Source organism: Tachyglossus aculeatus, chromosome X1 (genome assembly GCF_015852505.1).
Source record: "Tachyglossus aculeatus isolate mTacAcu1 chromosome X1, mTacAcu1.pri, whole genome shotgun sequence".
Lineage (NCBI taxonomy): Eukaryota > Metazoa > Chordata > Mammalia > Monotremata > Tachyglossidae > Tachyglossus > Tachyglossus aculeatus.
This window is the reverse complement of record NC_052101.1, coordinates 89,096,754-89,119,671: the sequence shown is the minus strand read 5'-3', so window position 1 is coordinate 89,119,671 and position 22,918 is coordinate 89,096,754. Positions and strand designations below refer to the sequence as shown.

The 22,918-nt window shown below is 51.4% G+C and overlaps 1 protein-coding gene across 1 annotated transcript in view; it reads left to right on the top strand.

Moving 5' to 3' along the window:
* RNF123 (ring finger protein 123) overlaps positions 1 to 22,918 on the top strand; it is a 149,676-nt gene that overhangs the window by 77,831 nt on the left and 48,927 nt on the right. The window contains exons 33-37 of the mRNA XM_038772010.1: positions 3,579 to 3,605; positions 6,368 to 6,507; positions 7,244 to 7,432; positions 9,892 to 9,967; positions 10,790 to 10,874. Coding sequence (XP_038627938.1) covers positions 3,579 to 3,605; positions 6,368 to 6,507; positions 7,244 to 7,432; positions 9,892 to 9,967; positions 10,790 to 10,874 — 517 coding nt within the window. The remainder of the gene's footprint in view (positions 1 to 3,578; positions 3,606 to 6,367; positions 6,508 to 7,243; positions 7,433 to 9,891; positions 9,968 to 10,789; positions 10,875 to 22,918) is intronic.

The following is a 22,918-nucleotide window of genomic DNA, read 5'->3' as shown; positions in this document are numbered from 1 at the left end:
TAGATTGGACCCAGTGCCTGTCCCACATAGGGCTCACAGTCTAGGTAAGAGGGAGGAGGAGTTAATCCCCATTTTAATAATAATAATGATGATGATGGTATTAAGTGCTTACTATGTGCAGCGCACTGTAGATCCAAGCAAATTGAGTTGGACTCAGTCCCTGTCCCATGTGGGGCTCACAGTCTCAATCCCCATTTTACAGATGAGCTAACTGAGGCACAAAGAAGTTAAGTGATTTGCCCAAAGTCACACAGCTGACAAGTAGCAGAGCCGGGATTAGACCCACGACCTCTGACTCCCAAGCCTTTGCTCTTTCTACTAAGCCATGCTGCTTCTCTTACTGAGGCCCAGAGAAGTGAAGTGACTTGCCCAAGGTCCCACAACAGGCAAGTGGCAGTGCTGGAATTAGAACCCAGGTCCTCTGACTCCCTAGCTCGTGCTCTTTTTCCACTAGGCCCCACGGCTTCCCAAGGTAGACCTCCTGGGAAATTCACCTTCGCTATTTTGCAAGCACAAGTGGCTTGCAAAATGATGCCAAGTGGGATGCTGCTATTTTGGTTCCCTTTTTCATCTTGTACGCCGGCTAGTATTGGTTTCCCCATGTTGCATTAGGAGAAACTGAGGCCTAGAGGGATTAATTGACTTGTCCAAGGTCACACAGCTTTGCTTCTCCCCTACTTGGCCACAGAGCAGTAGTGCCGCTCATGTGTTGCTTTTGTAGAGTCAGAGCTACTGTCCTGCTGCGGAAGGAGTTATTGATTTTATCCGGGAGGGGTTGGAGTGAGGCCTTCTCCAGTTCCCGGTTGTTGTTGCTGCATAGAAAGTGGGGACTGTTAACTCTTGGAACTGTGAGGACACTGCTAGGTTGGGCGAGGCACAGTTCTGCTCACCGTTGTCGAAGGGCAGCTTCAAGTCAGCCGAAGGCAGAGACTGATGTGGGAGCATCAGAGAGAGGGGAGGAGGTAGTACAGTGCTCTGCACACAGTAAGCGCTCAATAAGTACGATTGATGATGAAGTAGTCGGAGGGCTGGAACATGCTGGAATGTCTACTGGTCAAGTCAGGTGGGCTAGAAAGAGCAGTAGTCACCCTGGAATAAGCCGTGGAGAAGGAACCCAGGTCCCTCCTGATGTTTGGTTAGGAAACAGGTTTATGGGAGATTAAGAAGCAAACAAACCAAAAAACCAGCTTTTCCTTCCTCCGTAAATGCTGACGACCTAATTCTGACTAGAGGGGATATCTTCAGCAGACTAGGCCCTGCCAACTCCCTCTCCTATGCTCTTCTCGGCCCTTCTTAACCTCGTGACAGCAGGCCCTCCAAGGTGGTATTCCCAGGACCCGTCTGTCCCTTTGGCGTTCCTCCCCTTAGCTGCCTGAAACCCTTGTCTCTTTCCTAGGTTTCCTGTCCTTCCACGGTCCCCGTACTTCTGTCTCTCCCTTCTTTTAGGAGTCGCCTTTCTCTCCTTTTCCAACCTGTCTCCCATCCTTCATCGCTCCCTTTACTGCAGTCAGTGGTATTTATTGCACGCGTATTATGTGCCGAGCACTATACTAAGAGCTTGGGAGAGCGCAACACAACAGAGCTGTTAAACCCATTCCCTGCCCACAAGGAGTTGCCTTTCAGTCACCTCCACCAGAGGCCAATTACTATTCACTTTGGAGGGCTTATTCGGACCTATCCCATCCCTTCAGCTCTACCGCTCTTATTGGGAGGGAGGGAGAGCTGGAGTTGGAGCATAGCTAAGGAGAAAGGGTACTCGGAGTTGGACTGACAGGAGGAAAAGCACTGTGCTTACTAGGTCTCCAGGTGCAAGCAGGGACTCTGTGGAAAAGGGCTCAGAAGCGGAGAATATCTCAAGGTCATGAACAAAGCAGAGAGATGTGCTGAGAAGACAGTGTTGCCTGCTAGGCTTGGAGCCAAATATACAGCTATTGTCAAGTAAGTGAGCGAGGTGTGGGGTAGCCCTGGGGTAAGGGGGTGGGGGAGAGGAAAGAAAGGAACTTGTGAAGCCTCAGAGCCCCCTCAAGATAGGAAGAGGATCATTCTCTCTCTCTCTCTCTCTCTCTCTCTCTCTCTCTCTCTCTCTCTCTCTCTCTCTCTCTCTCTCTCGCTCTCCCTGCCCTTCTCTCCTTGTCCCTCTCTTCTCCCCGCCCTTCTCTCCTTGTCCCTCTCTTCTCCCCTTCTCCCAGTCCCTCTCCCTGTTCTCTCTCTGCCGGCACCTCTCCCTCTCCCTGTCCTTTCTCTTCCTGTCCCTCTCCCTGATGAGATGGAATGCAGCTGCTATGGAACAGTGACAGAAAAAGGAAGGACAGGAAAAATCCTGTCTTAGATTGTGAGTTCTGGAGGTAGGAACTGTGCCTTTTGGAAATGTGATTTTTAGGATTCCCGTAGCTCTGCTGTTGGTCCAGTGGAATGAGTGTGGCTCTGGAAATCCAGAATGTTGGATTCTTGTTCTGGCTCTGCAAGGAGGGGCAAGTCTGCTGGGGAATGCCCCCCTTGGTAAAGGTTTCTAATCGAAGAACCACCCATGGCATTCTGTGAAGTGGACAGGCCCAGTGGCAATCCTAAAAAATAGCTGGCCGACGGGGGAAGTGATGACCGTGGTGGGAAGGAGCAGCAAAACAACTGCTTGCCGGTTTCTGATCCTATGGCGCAGCGTCGGCGCTATGCCGCCATCACTTCAGCTGTGAGTGGGTCTGTCTCATAAGAATCCTTTGTGTGTACTTCGCGAGGCGCTTCATCTCTGCCCACGCACATAGCTGCCACACTCCGTGCCCCAAGCGGAAACGTGGCCGGCAGAGACGAGAGAGTGCGGAGTGGGTGCTGAGCCGACCGTTCTCGCTCTGACCGATTCTTTCATCCGGTTTTTGGTCCCGAGGTCTCAAGGCTGAGGCTCACTTGTTCTCAACAGGAGACTCCAGCATCATATAGGATATTTGCTCTAGGGCACTTAATCTGTATTTGTAATGAGGGTGTCGATGATACCAGGCTTTTTTTTTTTTTAATTTTTTTTTTTGGCTCCGGAACTCAACTTTTGATCTCAGAGGCCTGGCACATATCCGTCAGGGTTGCCCGATTCCTCGGTACTATGAGGTCCTCGACCAAGGCCCTGGGTTCAACCAGAGTGTGACTTCTCCCTGCCACGAGCGCGACGAGGAGACCTCGGTAGTGCCCCGGGTGCCGTCCCGCCTGGTAACCGGGACGCTTCCTTCCTTCCATCTGGTGCTCCCTCCTCCGAGGGACGGAGCTGCTCTCCTTCGTGTTTGACGTCAGCCCGGCTCTTGGGCCAGGCTGGGCTCTCCTGTTGCTTGAGTCCACCCTCTGGTTTGGCAGGGGGACAGAGAAGGTGTGGAGAGCCCATTCTTCTCCAGGGCCTCACTGTAAAGCAAGTCGGCTGGACTCCACAGTCCCACAGACTGGGACCGGGAGGCCTTCTGACAACCTGCATCGGAGAAGCTGGAGGGCTTGCGCGCCCGGCAAGTGCTTTCCCCTTTTTCCCGGAGCTCTGTTGGCTCGGCTGTAGCCTCATCTTTAACACCTTTTTCCTCTTTCTCTCCGTCCTCCACCTTGGGTTCCAGGAGACTTGTCTGTTGCTAGCTTTCAGAGTAAGTTGGATCGCTTTGTATATCTGTGTTCTGTGTGGTCAATTGATTGAAGTGAAATGCTCCCCTTTCCTCTGGCCCGTGTTCTCCCCAAGGCTTCTCTCTCCTTCCCTCCCCTGTCCCCCATTTCCGATCACACTCGGACTAGTCTGTGGGCTCACGGGCTTTTTGCCCCTCCATCTCTGAGACATCCCAGTGACGGGCAGCAGGGTTCGACTTGCAAAGGGGGGAGGGGTCCCAAAGACCCAGAGCTGTTCCCGAGTCTCCGTCCCAGGCCCAGACATTTTTCTCAGTTCTCTCTGCTTAGGCGATCCTCTGAGTCTACGCCCCACCAGAGTGTCCTCCCTAAGCCTCAAGAGCTTGCCGCCCCTCAGTCGGGAATGTGAACTTGCAGGGGCTGGCAAGGTAGCTGAGAAAATCTGGGGTGGGAAGGAGCAGTTGAAAATAGGAAAAAAAATAAGGAAAATCGCTCAGTAGATGCCACAGTGACAATAACTCGTCTGCTTCTTATACTGGAAATTGCCCTGTGGCCCATGAACGGGATGCAGGTGTCTGTCCCCAGCCAGGAGCCTGGGAGTACAATCCCACAGTCCAGGTTCTTACTCCAGAGGCTAGCTGAAGGTTTTTGCTGGTAGGATGAGGCTGAGGGAAGTTCCACACATCGGAGAGAAGCCCCCCTATTTCCCACCTTCCTGAGCCAATGTTTTTTTGTTGTTGTTGTTGTTGTTGTTCTCTTGAGCTCTTTTGAAACCCGGGGTTGGTCACTTAAGAGCCCCTTCTCAACATTCTGCCCCTGCCTTTTTGGACTGAGCAGGATTTGAAGGGCATTGAGTGGGAGGTTTTGTTTAGGGATCCTAAGGCCTCTGGGTTTAAAGTGGTGTACGTCTGTCCCATTATGCCCTCCACATGGCGTAGCTAATCTTCCCCTTCACTCCCTGAGTGTTAATTAATTTGCCCTCCATTTGGGGCTGTAGCCATCAAGGGTTCCAAACCGTCTGCTGGTCCATGCCTGCCTTGGTCTTTGTGCTTTTGCATGATCTTCACCAGGCCCTTGTGGTCAGCGGGCTTTTGGGAGCAGACAGGCATTAGATTGGCAGAGGAGGGGGCGTTCCATGTCCTGGAGCAAGTCCTGTGCACTCTTCACTCTTGACAGAGGCACTTTTGGTACCCAGAGATATTGTAGGCAAACGGGTCCTGGGCAGGTTGGGGAGGGAGAATGGGGACCATGAGTAAAAACAGCAAGCTGATGAGAAAAAGGAAAATAACAAGGAGTTCTGGCTAGAGGGAGTGGTTGCCTCTGCCTCTGCTGGTTTGTTTCTCTATTGGAGAGGGCCTTGTTGTTGTTGTTGTTGTTGTTGTTGTAGTAGTGCTGGTGGTGGTAGTGGTAGAAGTAGTAGTTGTGGTGGTGCCGGTGGTGGTGGTCGTGGCGGCGGCTTTTATTGAGCACCCACTTGGTTCAGTGCACTGTACTCGGCGCTTGGGAAGCACAGAATAACCAAAAGACACATTCCCTGCCCACAAGGAGCTTACACTCGAACGGGAGACCCAGACGTAAAAATATTTAGAACTGGAGTGGTCAGAATAAATCAATCGAGCACACCTAAGCTTTGCTAAGGAGGGCGTAAGTAACTCCGTAAGCGCCATGCCAGTGGGCGGTGTTGCTTGTACATTAGGCATGTATCTAGCCTAGTCTGAACCCTCATCACGGTATCTTCCGAAAGTGTCTGCAGAGAGAACTACTGGCATCTGCAGAGTCTCTACCCAGCCTTGCACACTACACTGACTAGAGCAGCTTTATTTCATTTTATTTTATTTTTTATGGTATTAAGTGCTTTCTATGTGCCAGGCACTGTACTGAGTGCTGGAGTAGATACAAGCTGTCAGGTTGGACGCACTCCGTGTCCCACATGGGGCTCACAGTCTTAAGCCTCATTTGACAGACGTGGTAACTGAGGCACAGAGAAGTGAAGCACCTTGCCCAAGGTCACACAGAAGACAAGTGGCGGAGTCCTTCTGACTGCCAAGCCCGTGCTCTATTCATTAGGCTACACTGTTTTTTTCAGTCTTACTAATAATGATGGCATTTATTAAGCACTTACTATGTGCCAAGCACTGTTCTAAGCTGCTGCGGGGGATACAAGGTAATCAGGTTGTCCCACACGGGGCTCACAATCTAAATCCCCATGTTACAGATGAGGTAACTGAGGCAAAGAAAAGTTAAGAGACTTGCCCAAAGTCACATAGCTGACAAGTGGCAGAGCCAGGATTAGAACTCACGACCTCAGACTCCCAAGCCCGGGCTCTTTCTACTGAGCCATGCTGCTTCTCTAAAGAAGCAGTCTTAAACCACAAAGGGAGGAAGAGCCCAACCAAGGGCTCATTTCACACATCCCCTCGGAGCTAGAATGGGAAGTTCCCGAGGCTGAAAATAGGTTGGATTCTGGGCTACCCACTTCTTGGCCAATCTGAGTCGGCCGTGTGGCAAACCCAAGTCAGGACAGGGTTTCCAGTCTCCGTCCGTGACAGTCCGTCCGTAATGCCAGTACAGATTACTTAGGGCAGACCCACTGAGTGGGGAGAGATGCCAAGACCTCCTTTTTCCTTCCAGCCAAGGAGGTGGGATGAGTTGAGGTAGGCGGTCTGACCCGAAGCATCTGGTGCGGCACTGTGGCCGGGAAGAGGAGTTATCTATCTGTCTTGGGAGTAAACCTCAAGCACGGGTCCATCTAAGAGCCAGGGTTGACCCTCCTTCCTTGTGGTTCCAGAGCCCTGCCCCTCCATCCTGCTGCAGAGCCACATGGCAACCCTGCTCCGAAATGACCGGGACATGGCTCCCAGCTTCCTTAACAGCGTCCTCAACCAGCTGAATTGGGCCTTCTCCGAGTTCATTGGCATGATCCAGGAGGTGAGTCCTGTGAGGGCCCAAGAGGAGGGGAAAGGGAAACACCCTTCTTAGGTGTGGGTTGGAACTTGCCCGCTTGGTTTCACCCGGGGCGGGGGTGGGGAGGTGATCCTCGAGGTCGATTGGGAGACCTCCAAGGAGCGTCGGAGGAAAACGCCAATGGGAGGTCTTTACGGAAGAGGGAAGAAAAGGCGGGCTGGATGTTGGATTCCTCATCAGGCACCAGAAGTAGGAGGGGAGGACAGGAGAGCCGGACCGAGCTGCTCCCGACTCTGTGAGCCGGAGGAATCTTCCGGGATAGGGAAGGAAGAGGTGGGGCATTTAGCAATAGGGATGGCCAACTGTAACGTCCATTAAGCAGCATGGCGTAGTGGATGGACCCTGGGCTTGGGTTCTAATCCCGGCTCTGCCACTTGTCTGCTGTGTGACCTTAGGCAAGTCACTTAACTTTTCTGGTCCTCAGATACTTCATCTGTAAAAAGGGGATTGAGACTGTGAGCCCCAGGTGGGACAGGGACTGTGTCCAGTCCGATTTGCTTGTATTCACCCCAGCGCTTAGTACAGTGCCTGGCACATAGTTAGTGCTTAGCAAATGCCACAGTTATTATTGAGTTGGCACTTTCCAACCAAGCTAGGAGGGGCGGGTAGGAGACACCTCTTCCAGGGATTGGGGTGGGAGAGAGGAAGGAGCCCTGGCCCAGAGCTTGGCTTTTCTAACCTGATTGGTCCGGATGGGTAGATCCAGCAGGCGGCGGAACGCCTAGAGAGGAACTTTGTGGATACCCGCCAGCTGAAGGTATGCGCCACCTGCTTTGACCTTTCGGTGAGCTTGCTGCGGGTGCTGGAGATGACAGTCACGCTGGCCCCCGAGATCTTCCTGGACTGGGATCGGCCCTCATCGGAGCTGCTGCTCAGGCGGCTGGCCCAGGTACGTGGCCCCTGTGGGCGACTACACCTCTTCTCCTGAGTCCCTCGACCGGTGGTGTGAATTGAGCCCTTACTGTATGCAGAGCCCCGGACTAAGCCCTTGGGAGAGCTCGATGCAGTAGAGCTGATAGACACGGTCCCTGCCCACAAGGCTCTGCTCCTGCCCCCGCAGAGGAAAGCAGTAGGTTGCTCTGAGCTGGGCTGTACCATGGCGAATATCTGGGGCACCCAGCCGGCAGGCACCGGCAAATGTAGCTGCTGAGGACGGATGTGGGCTCTTGAAGGATTCTGAAGGACAGATGGTGACGACCAACTCCAGCATCCAAACGTGGAACAGCTAGGGTTTGAGGGACCTTAGAGCCCAGGTTCGTGGTTTGTGTTCCCAGCTTCCCAAATGATCGGATGGGGAAGGGATGGTAGGCAAATCACTCTTCCCTTGCAGTCTGAACAATGGGAGTTTTTGCCCCTGGAGAGTCGGCTTGAGTCAGCCTCATGGAGAAGGTTTTGGCTGCCCATTTTTTTTCCCCAACCCACGAAAATCTTCTAGCCCTTCCCATTGCCTGACCAGTGGAGGATCTGATATAAACAGGCTGCTACAGATTTGGCCTGAAGTTCCAAGGCAAAGCGGAAGCTCTTCCATTTTAAAGTTCTTACTGGGCTCGGCCTAATTTCTCTCCAGCCCGGAGCCCGGGAGCCATTCTTGCATCACTGCAGATGTCCCCCAGCGTCCTGTCGGTCAATCTACTGAATAAGCACAGCGTGGAGGTGGTGTGGGTTCTTACTCAGATCCCCGATTTCTGGTTGTGTGGCAGGGTCATCAGTCCCTTTGCCCAAACTGCTTTTGTTTGCTTGGGAAAGCAGGCAGAGTAAGGGAAGAAGCCCCTTTTTGGGGTGGCACAGGAAGTCCAAGATGGAACTCAGTGGGCCAAGACCCAGTTCTCTTAATACCCTGCATTTTTGGTCCCACTCACCCCAATGCCTTCTGAGACATTTGTCCCGGGCTCTCAGAAAACAGCCTGGGGCACAGCCTAGGGCCGGGCTATCTGGAGCAGGAGGAGACTTGACGTCCTGGAACATTTGATCTCCGAGGGTTGGAGAGGATGGTTGCTTCTGGTTTTATCTTAATGAATGTGGGTGGTGACTCAGGCCAAACTTGATGGGGACATGACCCTCCAAAGAAGCTCCCTCTTTCCACTGTCTACTCCCCTTGGGGAGAGAATCGAGGAGATGCACGTCACTCGCTTTCCCTGATGAATTCACAATACCCCAGCTGCATCAATCCACCCTCCACCCTTAACACATGTGTATTTCATTCCTTTCATCAGCACTGTGGTCCGTATGGATATTTTGGTTTCTCTTCTTGTGCATCTAATTAGTTATTCAGCTATTTCATCCCGATGCAGTTGTCCTACTTCCTGCTTGATCCTTATTCTTCCTCCTGTTCCCACTGTTTGGAACTGATTGGTGGCTGTCTGTCTGTCTTCCCCATTGAAATTGCAAGCTCCTGGAGGGCAGGGAATGTGTCTCTCGCTGCTCTTGTACTGTCCCAAATGCTTAGCACTCAGGTGCTCGATAAAGAGCCTCATGGCATAATGGGTAGAGCACAGACCTGGGAGTCGGAAGGTCATGAGTTCTAATCCCAGCTCCGCCACTTGTCTGCTGTGTGACCTTGGGTAAGTCACTTCACTTCTCTGGGCCTCAGTCACCTCATCTGTAAAATGGGGATTGAAACTGCGAGCCCCACACGGGACAGGGACACAGTCCAACTCGATTTGTTTCTGTCCACCCCGACGCTTAGTACAGTGCCTGGCACAAAGGAAGCACTTAACAAATACCATCATTATTAGCACGGTGTCGCTAGAGTGGTTAAGGCTAACGGAGTCTGATGGGAATCAGAGCAAGGAGGTAATGGGAGAGGCTGGACTGGCACAAGGAAGAGTCCTGAGTTCTAATGCTGATCCCTGGATCCAAATCACTGGGCTAAGCCCTTTCCTATTTCAGGCACTGCTTCCTTTTGTCTAAGGAGGGGAACCCTGCTCCCCCCGTCCAGCCGTTCAGGGTGCGATTCCCCGTTCCAGGAGCTGGTTTGAATAGTAGTAATGGCAGTTATTGAGCACCTACTCAATGCAGTGTACTGTTCTACACACTTGGAAAGGACAACTGGAGCCCAAGACACAGTCCTTGTCCACAAGGCTCTTACATTATAATGGGAAGAGATGTGCCACAGCAGCTCTCTGTACCAGGGAGAATAGTATTCCCTGGAATGCCAGAGGAATATTGATTCTGGGCCCATTTTGGAGAAGTTGAGTCTGATAGTGGTGGCCATCCTGCTCACTGAGGGCAGGAGAAACTAGTGACAGGCCGGAGCTCAACTCCTCTACCTTTGAGTTTCATAGTCTCGCTCTCTCTCCCTCCCCTCTTCCCTCCTCCTCCACCGCTCCCCCCCAACCCCCCCAACAGCTGCTGAACCAAGTCCTCAACCGTGTGACAGCCGAGAGGAACCTGTTCGACCGAGTGGTCCATCTCCGGCTACCAGGTGAGCTCCTTTCCTTCTGTTCCGTTGTTCAGTGGAAGCCTGGGTGGTCTGGCCCGGCCTGGGGGCAGGGGTAGGACCCTGGTCCAATGAGGTCTGTCTCAAGGATCCAGGGCCAAATGAAGGGAGTTGCCAGGAACACCACTTGGTTGATGCATCGCTGTGGCCTGCAGTTACCCTGGGTCCGCAGCAGTGTCCCCTCCTTAAAATCTGTGCCGGGAGATCGGGACACCCTGGGACATCGGGGGGAGAAGTTTCCGGAACATTCAGCGAGGGCACTCCTTCCCTCATTTCCCTGACTCAGGTTCAGGAGTGGAACCTGAAGCCATTAAAGGGCTCTGGATCAACTGAAGGCGTCAACCCTGGATACCGTGGCCCGAGTCCCAATTGAACTAGCTTCTGGTTTCCCAGAATCCCTGGAAATCTAACTGGAAGAAGGACACTTTGGGCCCATCCCTTTACTGTCCCAGAGAGTGCCGAGTGGCACTGCTTGTGGCCACCGACTAGCTGCTGAATTATTTCCTAGAGGGGACCGCTGTTGTTATGGGATTAGAAACCTCTGTTTTAAGGGACAAGCCAGGAGCAGTTCCATGGGAATTGGGGAATCCTCAAACATGGGTCTTTTTAGAGTGTGGGCATCTGAGCCCGTACCTTGACTTCCCCGTTGCGTCTGTCCCCCCGACTCCCCGAGTTCACTACTCTGTAAAATGTCTAAGGAGCTGTTTGGACACATCCCCAGGAACCCTGAACCTGGTTAAGGGAGGCTCTGGGGGTACCTTCTCCTATAGGGCTTAACCTTCCTGTGGCTTTCTACCCCCTCCTCAGGACTAGAGAGTGTGGATCACTATCCAATCCTCGTGGCGGTGACAGGCATTCTGATCCGGCTTCTCGTGGACAGTGAGGTTCAATGGTAAGTGCCTCATCGTCTCCTCAGCTGACTTCAGTGGGTGGTATTTGATCAGTTTAAAGTTATCGGAGTGGCAGAAATGGGGCCTGCTGTGTGCAGGGGAAAACTGAAAGCCCTTTTATCGGTTGTGGAACGGGGAGTGGCCAGCAGCCAGTTTAGAAAAAAGATAAGAAGTGTATTTTGGTATTCAGTGGGTGTTCAGCAGCCCCAAACAGTCTTTTTAATGAACCGAGAGTTGAGAAAGTGAGATTTTTGGCCACTCTGATTAGGACAGGGAGAATTGGGTGGGGGTAGAGGGGTCTGTTCTCCACCCTTATACAACTGAGGGTCTGTGATTAATTATCTGAGACCATCCCTAGTCCATATTTTGTTCCATCAGTCTGTTGCCCTCTTTTTGTATCCGCTCCTCTCCACATTGGCTTAGGGTGGCCTGGGACCTGGGAAACAGGTACTTAGGGGTCACAGCTGTGTGGGCTTCTGGGGTCATCGCACGCCTGAACAGAGAGACTGTCACGTTGTTCTGTTTCATCGGGTAACTGAGTCCTCGATAGCTGTTGAGTGTTGTATAATCTCACACCTGAAAAAAACAACTGTCCACCTTTCTGAAGATTGAAAATGAAAGGGCACTGCTCCTATTCCTGGCGTCTCTTGTTCTTCTCCCTCGCGTGGAACTTTTGGGGTTTGTTTTCCTGGCTGGGAAAGCAAAACAGAGTGTGTCTTGTCTGTGATGATGTCAGATATGCGTATATTTGGTAGTGGTGACAGCCCATTACAATGGCCGTGTTGTTCCGACTCAGTTAAGTCCCTCGGATCTCTCTTTGCTCCCAAGTGTTCTGACCCATTTTCCTTATTCCTCGACCCCCACCCCCCCCACATCTCCGCCCCCAGCCCCACTGCATCCTTCCTTTTCTAAATATAAACGGGGTCTCTGGCATTTCGCACAACCCAGTCTGTACATTTGTAGCAGGACAGGCTGAGTGAGACCTGAGACCTTGAGTTCTTGCTACGATGGAAGGAGAACGTACATGGGGGAGTTGAGTGGTTGGGGGATTACTCAGCAGGTTGAAGCCTGGTGGGGGAAATGTAGGATGGAATTTGTCCTATATCCCCCACAGATCTTCCAGGAGGTGGCATGGAATTTCTCTTTCTTCCGTGTATTTAGCCGTTCGAGCTTTCAAAATGTGCCAATCCTTTAAAAGGGCTCTTGGCCGCCGGACAACATGGTGATAAAATCCCTTGTAAAGCTGTATCTAAAGTTGCAGGTTCACTGCTTTTAAAAAAAAAATGTCGATGGGTAATTTTGTGTCATTGCCGTCTTGCCCTCTGTCCTCTCGAGAAGTAGTAGCATCACCTTTGGAAGGCGATGAGGCCTTGGCCAAGGGAATCCCCAAGCCCCAGGGTTTGCCCGGAGCGTGGCCTGCCTAGACCTCCCCGAAGTAACTACATGGACTTTTGTAGCAGGAGGATCCATCCTCGTTACCCAGAGAGAGCAGAGCCTGGGATGGGAGCGGGGACGGGGGAGGGCTTGGCCAGGCTCCAAAAGCATGGTATCTGATTGTTGTCCGGGATGCCTGGATCCCTGCCAATTTTAGGGATGGTCAAGTTAGCCTTGGAGGCCTTTTCCTCCTCAGCCTTTTCGTTCCCACACAAGAGGTCAGAGAATTCTGGATTCCTGGGAGAGGCCGGGACCGGGCTGAGTACGGAGAGGGTCCTGGCCAGTGCTGTTGGGATGGTAAGGAGAACTCCTGCCCTTGGAGGTGGCACCTCCCTGGGAAAAGTCCTTTCTCCCTTCCCCTGATCCTTCGTCGCTTTTCTGCAGAGCAGTTCCCAGCTGCCGTTAGGGATTTGTAGTCTCCCCCTGTAGACTCTAAGCTTCTGTGGGGCAGGAAACGTGTCTGTCAATGCTGCTGAGCACGGTATTATTATTACCATCAACAACTCTGTTGTATTGTGATCGCCCAAGCGCTTAGTCCAGTGCTCTGCACCCAATAAGCGTTCAGTAAATACCGTTGACTGATCGATTGTCAAAGCTAGCTAGCTCCCACTTGCCAAATGATTGCTTGATCTTTTAGACTGTGAGCCCACTGTTGGGTAGGGACTGTCTCTATATGTTGCCAACTTGTACTTCCCAAGCGCTTAGTACAGTGCTCTGCACACAGTAAGCGCTCAATAAATACGATTGATTGATTGATCAGTCAATTGTGGGGATTCCTGCCTTGCATGCTGGGGTGTCCCGGCAATGATGATAATGATAATAATTATGGTTTTTGTTAAGCGCTTACTATGTGCCAAGCACTGTATAAAGCATTCTGGTAGGTAGAAGTTACTCAGGTCCCATATAGGGCTCACGGTCTAAGTAGGAGGAGAACAGGTATTGAATCCCCATTTTTCAGGTGAGGGAATTGAGGCCCAGAGAAGTGAAGTGACTTGCCCTCGGTCCCACAGCGGGTAGGTGACGGAGGCAGGATTAGAATCCAGATCCTCTGTCTCCCAAGCCGGTGCTCTCTTCACTAGGCCGTGCTGCTTCAATCCCGGGAACAGCCGAGCAAGTGCGATATTATCGCCTAGGGAGGGCAGAGCCCCAGCTTCCAACCTCCCCTGACCTGCAACTCTGTGGATGGCTAGACAGCCACGACAAAGCGCCGCAGCCAGCAGGAACTCCTCCGTGGTGACAGTGCGAGCTAGAAAATACCCAGAGCTGCTTAGGGACTGTTGGCGGAGGGGTGGCGCAGGGACAATAGGCTGGTGGAAGTGGGATATGACCAACTGTGATGAGCGCTGCCTGTGCCAGGAACTGGGACTTCCCCCGAGCATAAGCAGTTCGGGGCCTTTCGGGGCCTTGTGTGCCCAGCCTAATTGTGCGCCACGGTTCAGTTTCACCGAAGTATCCCCCTTCCCAGCCTAAATGACCGTGGCGGGGCCAGGAGGACAAGGCCCTGCCTTGGATTTGGAGTGGCCCAGGAATGGGCAGATATTCCGCAGCCTCCCCCAAACAGCCCCAGCTGCCGTTCTCTGCCTCAAAATCTGGATCCATTTGCTAGGTGCCACTAGTGGACCCTTGACCTCTAAAGGCCAGGGTTGAAACGGACATCAGCCTGCCTCTGCCCTCCTGGGATCTAAGGGTTGTGACGATACGAAGAGCGCCTCTCTAACGATACCCACTGGGCCCGAGGATCCCCTGGCTGCCTGCAGTAACGGTAGCATTAAATTGAACACCCACCGGGTGCAGTGTGCCATACTAAGTGCTTGAGAAATACAGAATAAAGAAGTGACACGTTCCCGGCCCATAAGCAGCTGACACTATGTAGCGGGTGGGGAGGCGGGGAGCCATCCCCAATTAGCTATGCTTCCGTTCCCTCTTACCTCTCTTGGTCCCATTCCCCATCCTCCATTTCCTGCTTCCTTTCCTCCCTTCTCCTCTTCTCCAAGTCCCCTTGTCCTCTCCCCCACTTTTGACCTGCCTTCTTTTCCTTTTCCAACGAGTAGCCCTTTGTGGCATGTTGGGGTTCAGAACTTCCAGGCAGGAACATTCCTCAGGAGGCACAGTGGTCCCTGGACTCATTTAACACCAATTCCCAAGTGCGCTTGGGAGCCGACAGGCCCCCTCCCTTCCCCACGGACCTCCCCTGAGTTGGTATCGGCCGTCCACCGGCATACCAGCGACGGATCGTGAAGCCGCAGTTGTGCACGCCTCTGGCTTGAAGAACTAAATCAGCTGCCCTGGGGAGCAGCAAATGGCAGTTTGGATAGCGATGTTAGAACATTTTGTTTCCTTATGTCAAGGCTGTTGGTGGAAAGTCTGGGCCATTGCTTCCTTTCTGCTGGCACCTGTCATGCTGCTTAATCGAAAGTACCTTGAAGAGGGTTGCAGCGTCAAACAAATGCAGGATTGACAAAAACCCTGCCATCATGGATTTCGGAAACTCTGCTCTTCCAAAGTATTTTACCGACCGGTTACTATTATTGTTGCATTTTTATTTCTCAGATTTGCCGGGTCTTTACCCAAAATAGCGATAGAATCTACTGCATTAGCACATAGCGAAGATGACATTTGCCCATAGGTCTGGAATCTCTGACCATTTAACATCCGCCTGCTGCTGTTCACCCCCATTCTCCCCCTCTTTCCACCCCAGAAACAAAAGGACCATGAAGGGAGGCATCCCAGGGAAGCTACAGGGAGGAGCAAGCCGGGGGGGGAGGAAAACCCTTATTGTATTTATTGTCACCCTTTGCCTTTTTATAGTGTTTTTCTGCTTTGGTTGTTTCATCTCTCCTTATGTGTCCGTTATCAACCCCCTCTCCCTTCTGTTTCTTAGATTGTGAGCCTCTTGACGGCTAGGGGCAATGGCTAATTCTCTACCATTGTTTTCCCCCACCACTTAATACAGTGCTTTGCACACAGTAGGTGCTCAGTGGATATTATCGAATGTATGGATTCATTCGTTCAGTTGTATTGAGCGCTTACTATGTGCGGAGCGCTGTCCTAATGGATGAATGAATCTAGGTCTCTAACTTGACAGAGGATCTGGGGAGAGGCTCTCACCAGCCCTCCAGTCAGTCAGTTAATCAAGGGTATTGATTGTGCACTTACAGTGTGCCGAGCACTGCACTAAGCACTAAGGAAAGGACAGTACAACAGAGTTGATAGGCACATTCCTTGCTCACAAGGAGCTTACAATGTAAATCTCTCCTCCCCTAAATGAGCCTGAGATGGTTCGTTTCCAGCTGTTCGCATATCGCCACTCCGCTGCTGCTGTTATTTGACAGGGCTCTGAAACTCAGTATGGTAGTGTGGTTGTGACAGGAATGTAGAAGTGCTGCCTTCTGAATTGAGCCCAACATGCACTGAATCACAATATGCTGGTCGGCTCTGCTTTGTTCGGCCCTCACGTCGGTTCCACCGCTCCGACCAGGCCCTCATCCTTCCTTATCTTCTCGGTCTACTTCGTAGAGGATGTTTGGGTTTAATGAACCACCATGTCAGGAAGATCCTGTGACACCGTCGGCACTTTTGAGGCCAGAAGTCCAGTTTCTAGCACCAGGGTCTTAGTGCCCGTGGCAGTTGACAACAGGGTAGGGACTTCCTTGGGGCTCCAGATGAGAGCACCCCAAAATCGCCCCCCGCAGTTGGCTGTCACCATAATAAATGATAATAATGGCATTTGTTAAGCGCTTACTATGTGCAAAGCACTGTTCTAAGCGCTGGAGGGGATACAAGGTGATCAGGTTGTCCCACGTGGGGCTCCAGTCTTAATCCCCATTTTACAGATGAGATAACTGAGGCTCAGAGAAGTCAAGTGACATGCCCAAGGTCACACAGCAGACATGTGGCGGAGTCTGGATTAGAACCCATGACCTCTGACTCCCAAGCCCGCGCTCTTTCCACTGAGCCACGCTGCTTCTCTAAAAAAAAATAATGATGGCATTTGTTGAACGCTTACTATGTGCAAGGCACTGTTCTAAGCCCTGGGGGGAATTTCAGGTGATCGGGTTGTCATTCATTCATTCAGTCGTATTTATTGAGCGCTTACTGTGTGCAGAGCACTGTACTAAGCGCTTGGGAAGTACAAGTCGGCAACATACAGAGACGGTCCCTACCCAACAACGGGCTCACAGTCTAGGAGGGGGAGACAGACAACAAAGCAAAACATGTGGACAGGTGTCAAGTCATCAGAATAAATAGAAATAAAGCTAGATGCACATCGTTAACAAAATAAATAGAATAGTAAATATGCACAAGTAAAGTAAATATAGTAATAAATGGGGCTCACAGTCTTAATCCCCATTTTACAGATGAGGTAAGTGAGGCTCAGAGAAGTTAAGTGACTTGCCCAGTGTCACACAGCAGACGTGGCGGAGTCGGAATTTGAACCCATGACCTCTGACTCCGAAGCCTGTGCTCTTTCCGCTGAGCCACGCCGCATCCCACAGTTCACAGAGAAGCAGCGTGGCTCAGTGGAAAGAGCACGGGCTTTGGAGTCAAAGGTCATGGGTTCGAATCCTGACTCCGCCACGTCTGCTGTGTGACCTTGGGCAAGTCACTTAACTTCTCTGAGCCTGTTACCTCATCTATAAAATGGGGATTAAGACTGTGAGCCCCACGTGGGACAACCTGATCACTTTGTGTCCCCACAAGCGCTTAGAACAGTGCTTTGCACATAGTAAGCGCTTAACAAATACCAACATTATTATTGTTATTATTGAATTTGGGACCCCGGGTAGCACGGTAAGGGTTTGGAGTTCAGGCTCGCCAATCCTGCGCCCAAAGGGCAGGCTGCTGAGGTTTGGAGCCAGACCCAATTACCCGCCCCCCTCCCTGTGGTAGTGCAGCTCTATTTGTAGGTTGTACACATCCAGGTGAGCCTGGCCCACTCCTTCGTTAGAAACAGCTAGTATTTACTTCATTAAAGGTTTCAACGGCAACAGGATTTGAACAACAATCGATTAATGGTGTTTAAATACAGTTGAGCACTTGACTGTGCACAGAGCACTGGTCTAAGCACTTGGGAAAGCGCAGTTCAACAGAGGTGGTAGACATGTTCTCTGCCCACAACGAGAAGCAGCTTTTAACTTCTCTGTGCCTCGGTTTCCTCATCTGTATGATGGGGATTAAATCCTACTTCTTCCTATTTAGACTGTGAGCCCCATGTGGAACGGGGACTGTGTCCAACCTGTACCTTGTATCTACCCCAGTGCTTGGCACATAGAAAGTGCTTAGCAAGTACAATAATAATAGCAGTAATAAAATAATAAAATGAACTTACAGTCTAGAGGGGAGTACAGACAATATAAATAAATTAGATGTGTACAAAGTGCTGTTGAGCTGAGGGTGGGGTGAATACCAAGTACCAAAGGGCACAGATCCAAGTGCACAGGTGACGCAGAAGGGCGAGGGAGCTGGGGAAAAGAGGGCTTATTTGGGAAAGGCTTCTTGGAGGAGCTGTGCCCTTAATGATGATGATGGCATTTATTAAGCGCTTACTATGTGCAAAGCACTGTTCTAAGCGCTGGGGAGATTACAAGGTGATCAGGTTGTCCCGTGGGGGGCTCACAGTCTTAATCCCCTTTTTTCAGATGAGGTAACTGAGGCACAGAGACTTGCCCAAAGTCACACAGCTGACAATTGGCGGAGCCGGGATTTGAACCCGTGACCTCTGACTCCAAAGCCCGTGCTCTTTTCACTGAGCCACGCTGCTTCACTCAGTGGAAAGGCTTAATAAGGCTGTGAAGGTGGGGAGAGTGGTGGTCTGGCATATTTGGCGTGGGGAGGGATTTCCAGGCTGGAGGGAGGATGTGGGAAGGGGATTGGCGGTGAGGTAGATGAGATCGGGATCCAGCGAGCGAGCTGGCGATAGAGGAGCCAAGCCTGCGGGCTGGGTTAATGGAGATCGGTGAGGTAAAGGTAGGCTGGGGCGAGCCGATTGAATGCTTTAAAGTCGATGGTAAGGAGTTTCTGTTTGATGCGGAGGTGGATGGACAACCAAACACTGCAGGCTCTTGAGGAACGGGGAGGGGTGGACTGGATTTTTTTTTTTAGCAAAATGATCTGGGCAGCAGAGTGAAGTATGGAGTGGGGAGAGGCAGGGAGGTCATTGAGGTGGTAGACGCAGTAGTCGAGGCAGGTTCTTGAAGGCCTTGCAGATGGAGTCTTCAACCAGATTCGGGAATGCGCACCTAGCCCTGACATGGTATTTATGCCTAATCTAATGTTGCCAATATGTTGCCAATTTGTACTTCCCAAGCGCTTAGTACAGTGCTCTGCACATAGTAAGCGCTCAATAAATACGATTGATGATGATGATGATCTAAACGTAGGAGTTACCACCCCACTGAAGCCATCACTCTCCTTGGCAGTTCCTCCATGGGCACAACAGCTAGACGTCTTTCCCTTCTAGTCCAGCCTGCTGATCCTCAGCTTTCCGGAAAGAGCACGGGCTTGGGAGTCAGAGGTCATGGGTTCTAATCCTGGCCCTGCCACTTGTCAGCTGTGTGACTGGGCAACTCACTTAACTTCTCTGTGCCTCAGTTACCTCATTTATAAGATGGAGATTAAGACTGTGAGCCCCACATGGGACAACCCGATTACCTTGTATCTACCCCTGTGCTTAAAACAGTGCTTGGCACATAGTAAACGCTTAACAAATACCGTCATTAGTATAATTATTGTTGTTATTATTTCCCGGCAGACGTCAACTTCCCCCATCTGTACCCATTTGGATGCCTGGCAAGGCCTCCCGCTCCTTGCAGTGTGGGTGAGGCTTCTCCCCACTTTCCTAGCCCCCCTCCCCACCTCGCCCAGTCCCTCTGTGGCTTGCTGCGTTTCAGCTGGTGTCACCGGGCGAGTGATTGACATCCTGCACCGAGGAGCTTTCTCTCTGGGAGAGGTGCTGAGAGGAGAGAGCAGTCTCCCCGTTCCTCTGGGCCTTGCTCCCTCTTCCGAGCGAGGGGCTAGCCTGCTGGACCGTAAGAGCTCCTCTTAATTAAGCCTGTCAAGCAGCTAGCCACTTAATATGCTGGTCAGAATCCGTTTGGGTTGGCATCATGCTCTGTCCTCACAGATGTTATAGGGACGGTTTTCCCCAACACATTTTTGCTTTTAATCTCATCGTAATGAATTCACCAACTTGCAACTGAGGTCTGACTGCTGATGTATAGCGATGTGCTCCACGCTGCTGGACCCGTGGGTATGCCCCGCAGCTGCCAGGGAAGCACATGCTCCAATCAGTCAGTCGATCGTATTTATTGAGAGCGTACCGTGTACATAGCACTGTATTAAGCGCTGGGGAGAAGACAGTATAACAGACACATTCCCTGCCCCCAGTGAGATTGCAGTCTAGAGGGGGAGACAGATATTAATATAAATAAATAAAATTACAGGCTACCTGCAGTGAGGTAAACTATTGTTGCCATGAATTTCGGTAACTTATCTCCTCCAAAAGAGAGCCAAGCTCTCGTGAACTTTGAAATGGAGCTTGAATCCTCATATTGGGCCCTGGGAGCTAAGTGGCAGGGTAGTAACTGTAAGTACAGAAATGTTTTTATAGACCTGGAGCTCTTCCAGAGAACTCAAAGCGCTTTCCATACATTAACTCCTCATCTTTCACAACATTCTCTTGTTACGGGCACCACACCCCCACCTTACATAGAAGCTGGGCCACCCCTTCACGATCAGCAGTGCATCTTCTCCTCAACAGTGCTGGTTACCCTCGCCCATCCTTGTAGGGGCAGAATTGGTCTCCATCTTCTAGATGAAGGCACAGAGTTGAGTGATTTGCCGAGTGCCACGTTGGAGCAAGAGTCAAGGGGCAGTGAAAAATTCTGCCAACCCTGACTTTCCGTGCTGAATCATCTGACGTGGCAGAATTTGAGAGGAGAGAGCTTCTGGAACGGTGTTTTCTGGGTCCCCAAGGTGCTGGAGGTCTGGAAGTGAAGAACAGCTCCAGTCTAGATCTTGGGACAGATTTAAGGGCATACTTGCTTGTTTTGTTTGTTTTATGGTACTTGTTAAGTGCTTACTGTAGTCCAAGCACTGTACTAAGCTGTGGATAATATAATCAGGCTGGACACATTCTCTATCCCCCATGGGGCTCACAGTCTAAGTAGGAGGGAGTGGGATTTAATCCCCATTTTTACAGATGAGGTAACAGGCCCAGAGAAGTGAAGTGACTTGCCCAAGGTCACACAGCAGACAAGCGACAGGGCGCTGCCTTGATTCTAACGAGCCCAGTTAAGCAATTTGCTAGTCTGGCCTCAACAACAGTGTAATCAGGACCATGTGATCGCTGTGGGGACCCCCCCCCCCGCCCCAATCCCCCACCCTCATGCTTGTTAATAACTGTGATGTTTATCAAGCGCTTACTACGTGCCAAACACTGTACTAAGCGCTGGGGTAGATAGGAGATAGGTCCCACGTGGGCTCACAGTTTAGTATTGAATCCCCAGTTTGCAGATGAGGTAACTGAGGCACAGAGAAGTCAAGTGACTTGGCCGAGGTCACCCGGCAGGCAAGCAGCAGAGGCGAAATTAGAACCCAGGTCCTCGGATTCCCAGGCCTGTGCTCTTTCCACGAGGCCACACTGCTTTTGCTTGTGGTCATAGGGAGGGACTTAAGGCCCACTCCCCGGGACCTCTGGGCCCCAGCGGTAAAGGAATAGAGTTCCTAGCTCCCAGCAAACATACTCTAAGCCAGAAGTCAGAGTGCTGTCAAGGCTGTCCCAAATTCCATACTGTGTGGTAGTGGTTCAATCCTCTACCCTTTTGGGGACATGAATCCCCAAGCATGAAGAATGTGTCTCCTTTTCCTCCCAAGTCTCCAGGGCCCTGACCTCTCCGGAATGTCCAAGTGGTAGTCCTGCCCTTGCAACTCAGAAACAGTGTGGCTTTGTGGAAAGAGCCCGGGCTTGGGAGTCAGAGGACGTGGGTTCTAATCCCAGCTCTGGCACTCGTCTGCCGTATGACCTTGGGCAAGCCACTTAACTTCTCTATGCCTCAGTTACCTCATCTGTAAAATGGGGATTAAGACTGTGAGCCCCCCGTGGGACAACCTGGTTACCTTGTATCTACTTCAGTGCTTAGAACAGTGCTTGGCACATAGCAAGTGCTTAACAAATACTATTACCATTATTATTATTATTATCCCTGGGGTAATTCTTGGGCCTGCAGGCCTAGCCCCTCCCCCCTTTCCCTTCATTCCCCCCCACCCCATCATTTAGTCAGGGCATACTACCTTTCCTTCCTGCTGTTAGTGGAATGGATATGCGCTCTAAAGAGCCAAGCTGGCAAGGGAACCAGCTGGAGTTGGGGCTTTCCTGGAGTCTGGCAACTCCTCATTTTAGTGCTCAGACCTCAAATCCTGCTTGCTCTCTTTGCTCTTTTTCTCCCTGCAGCTGTTAACAAAGTCCTCCAAAGGGTGGTTTTTTTCTGGGCCTTTATAGGTGTAGATCCTCCACCTGGTCTTCCAGGAATACCTTGGGGAATGCAGAGGTTGAAGGGAGAGAAGGGGTTGTGGCTTTAGCTGCATTGTGTGTTCAATTCTACCCAACTCTCTGCTGCAGCAGAACTTGTAGACTGGGGAGAGAGAGAGAGAGAGAGAGAGTGTGTGTGTGTGTGTGTGTGTGTGTGTGTGTGTGTGTGTGTGTGTGTGTGTGTGTGTGTGTGTGCGCATTCTGTTGGGCCATTGTGTCCACAATTTCCAGATTCCAAGGTTTGAAATCGGTTTTGTTCCCTTGCCCGGAGGAAGGGGGAATTCATTGCCTGCTTTTCCAGTATAAAACGGGGATTCCAGAAAGCCAGCCAGAGTGGGATGACAAATATAAATGGAAGATTGTCCTCTCAGGAACTCCCAACCCTTTGAAAGGGAAATTCTATGTATTGCCTCCATCCCGCATCTGTACCTGGGTCTCCTGCAGTCTATGGTCCGGTTACCGTCCAAGCAGGTCTTCAGCTCTGGCTTTTAGTTTAGTCCCCAAAATTGTGATGACATGAACATCTTTGCGGTGTCCATGTTATTCTGAGTGATTCTCTGGCTTTCTGCTCAGTCCTTTGTTAGGTTGGGATTCCGTTCTGCTGCTTTGACAGGTGGAATATACACATACCTGTGCCAAAGCCCACTCAGGGCCTACTGGGGGATTCTTGGCCACCATGCTAGTGGTCCGGTCAAGCCCAGCCGGTGCCCTGGGCTAGGGTCCAGCTCCTCAGAAAATTCTACTGTTCTCCCACCCGCCAACGCCTTTTTCTCGTGCAGAACTTACATCAGTCCCCTGCAGGATTACCTTCCAAGAAACGTGAAAAAGCTGTTGGACTCTTCCTGGCTTTCCAAGGGCTCCTTTCCCTGGGTGCCCCCAGGAATGGGTGAAGTCACAGCTCACGTAGACTCGGCAAGCCATCCCAGCTGGGCCAGTCAGTACATGCCGATGTGCCCTGGGGACCAAAAGGCGTAAATAGAATCAAATAAACTTGGCTTACCCTGTAAGTTAGAGTTTTTTTGTGTGTATGGGGGAGCTTTAAGGATGTGTTCTGCAGGCAGTTGCTGTTCTCTGCAAGTCTGA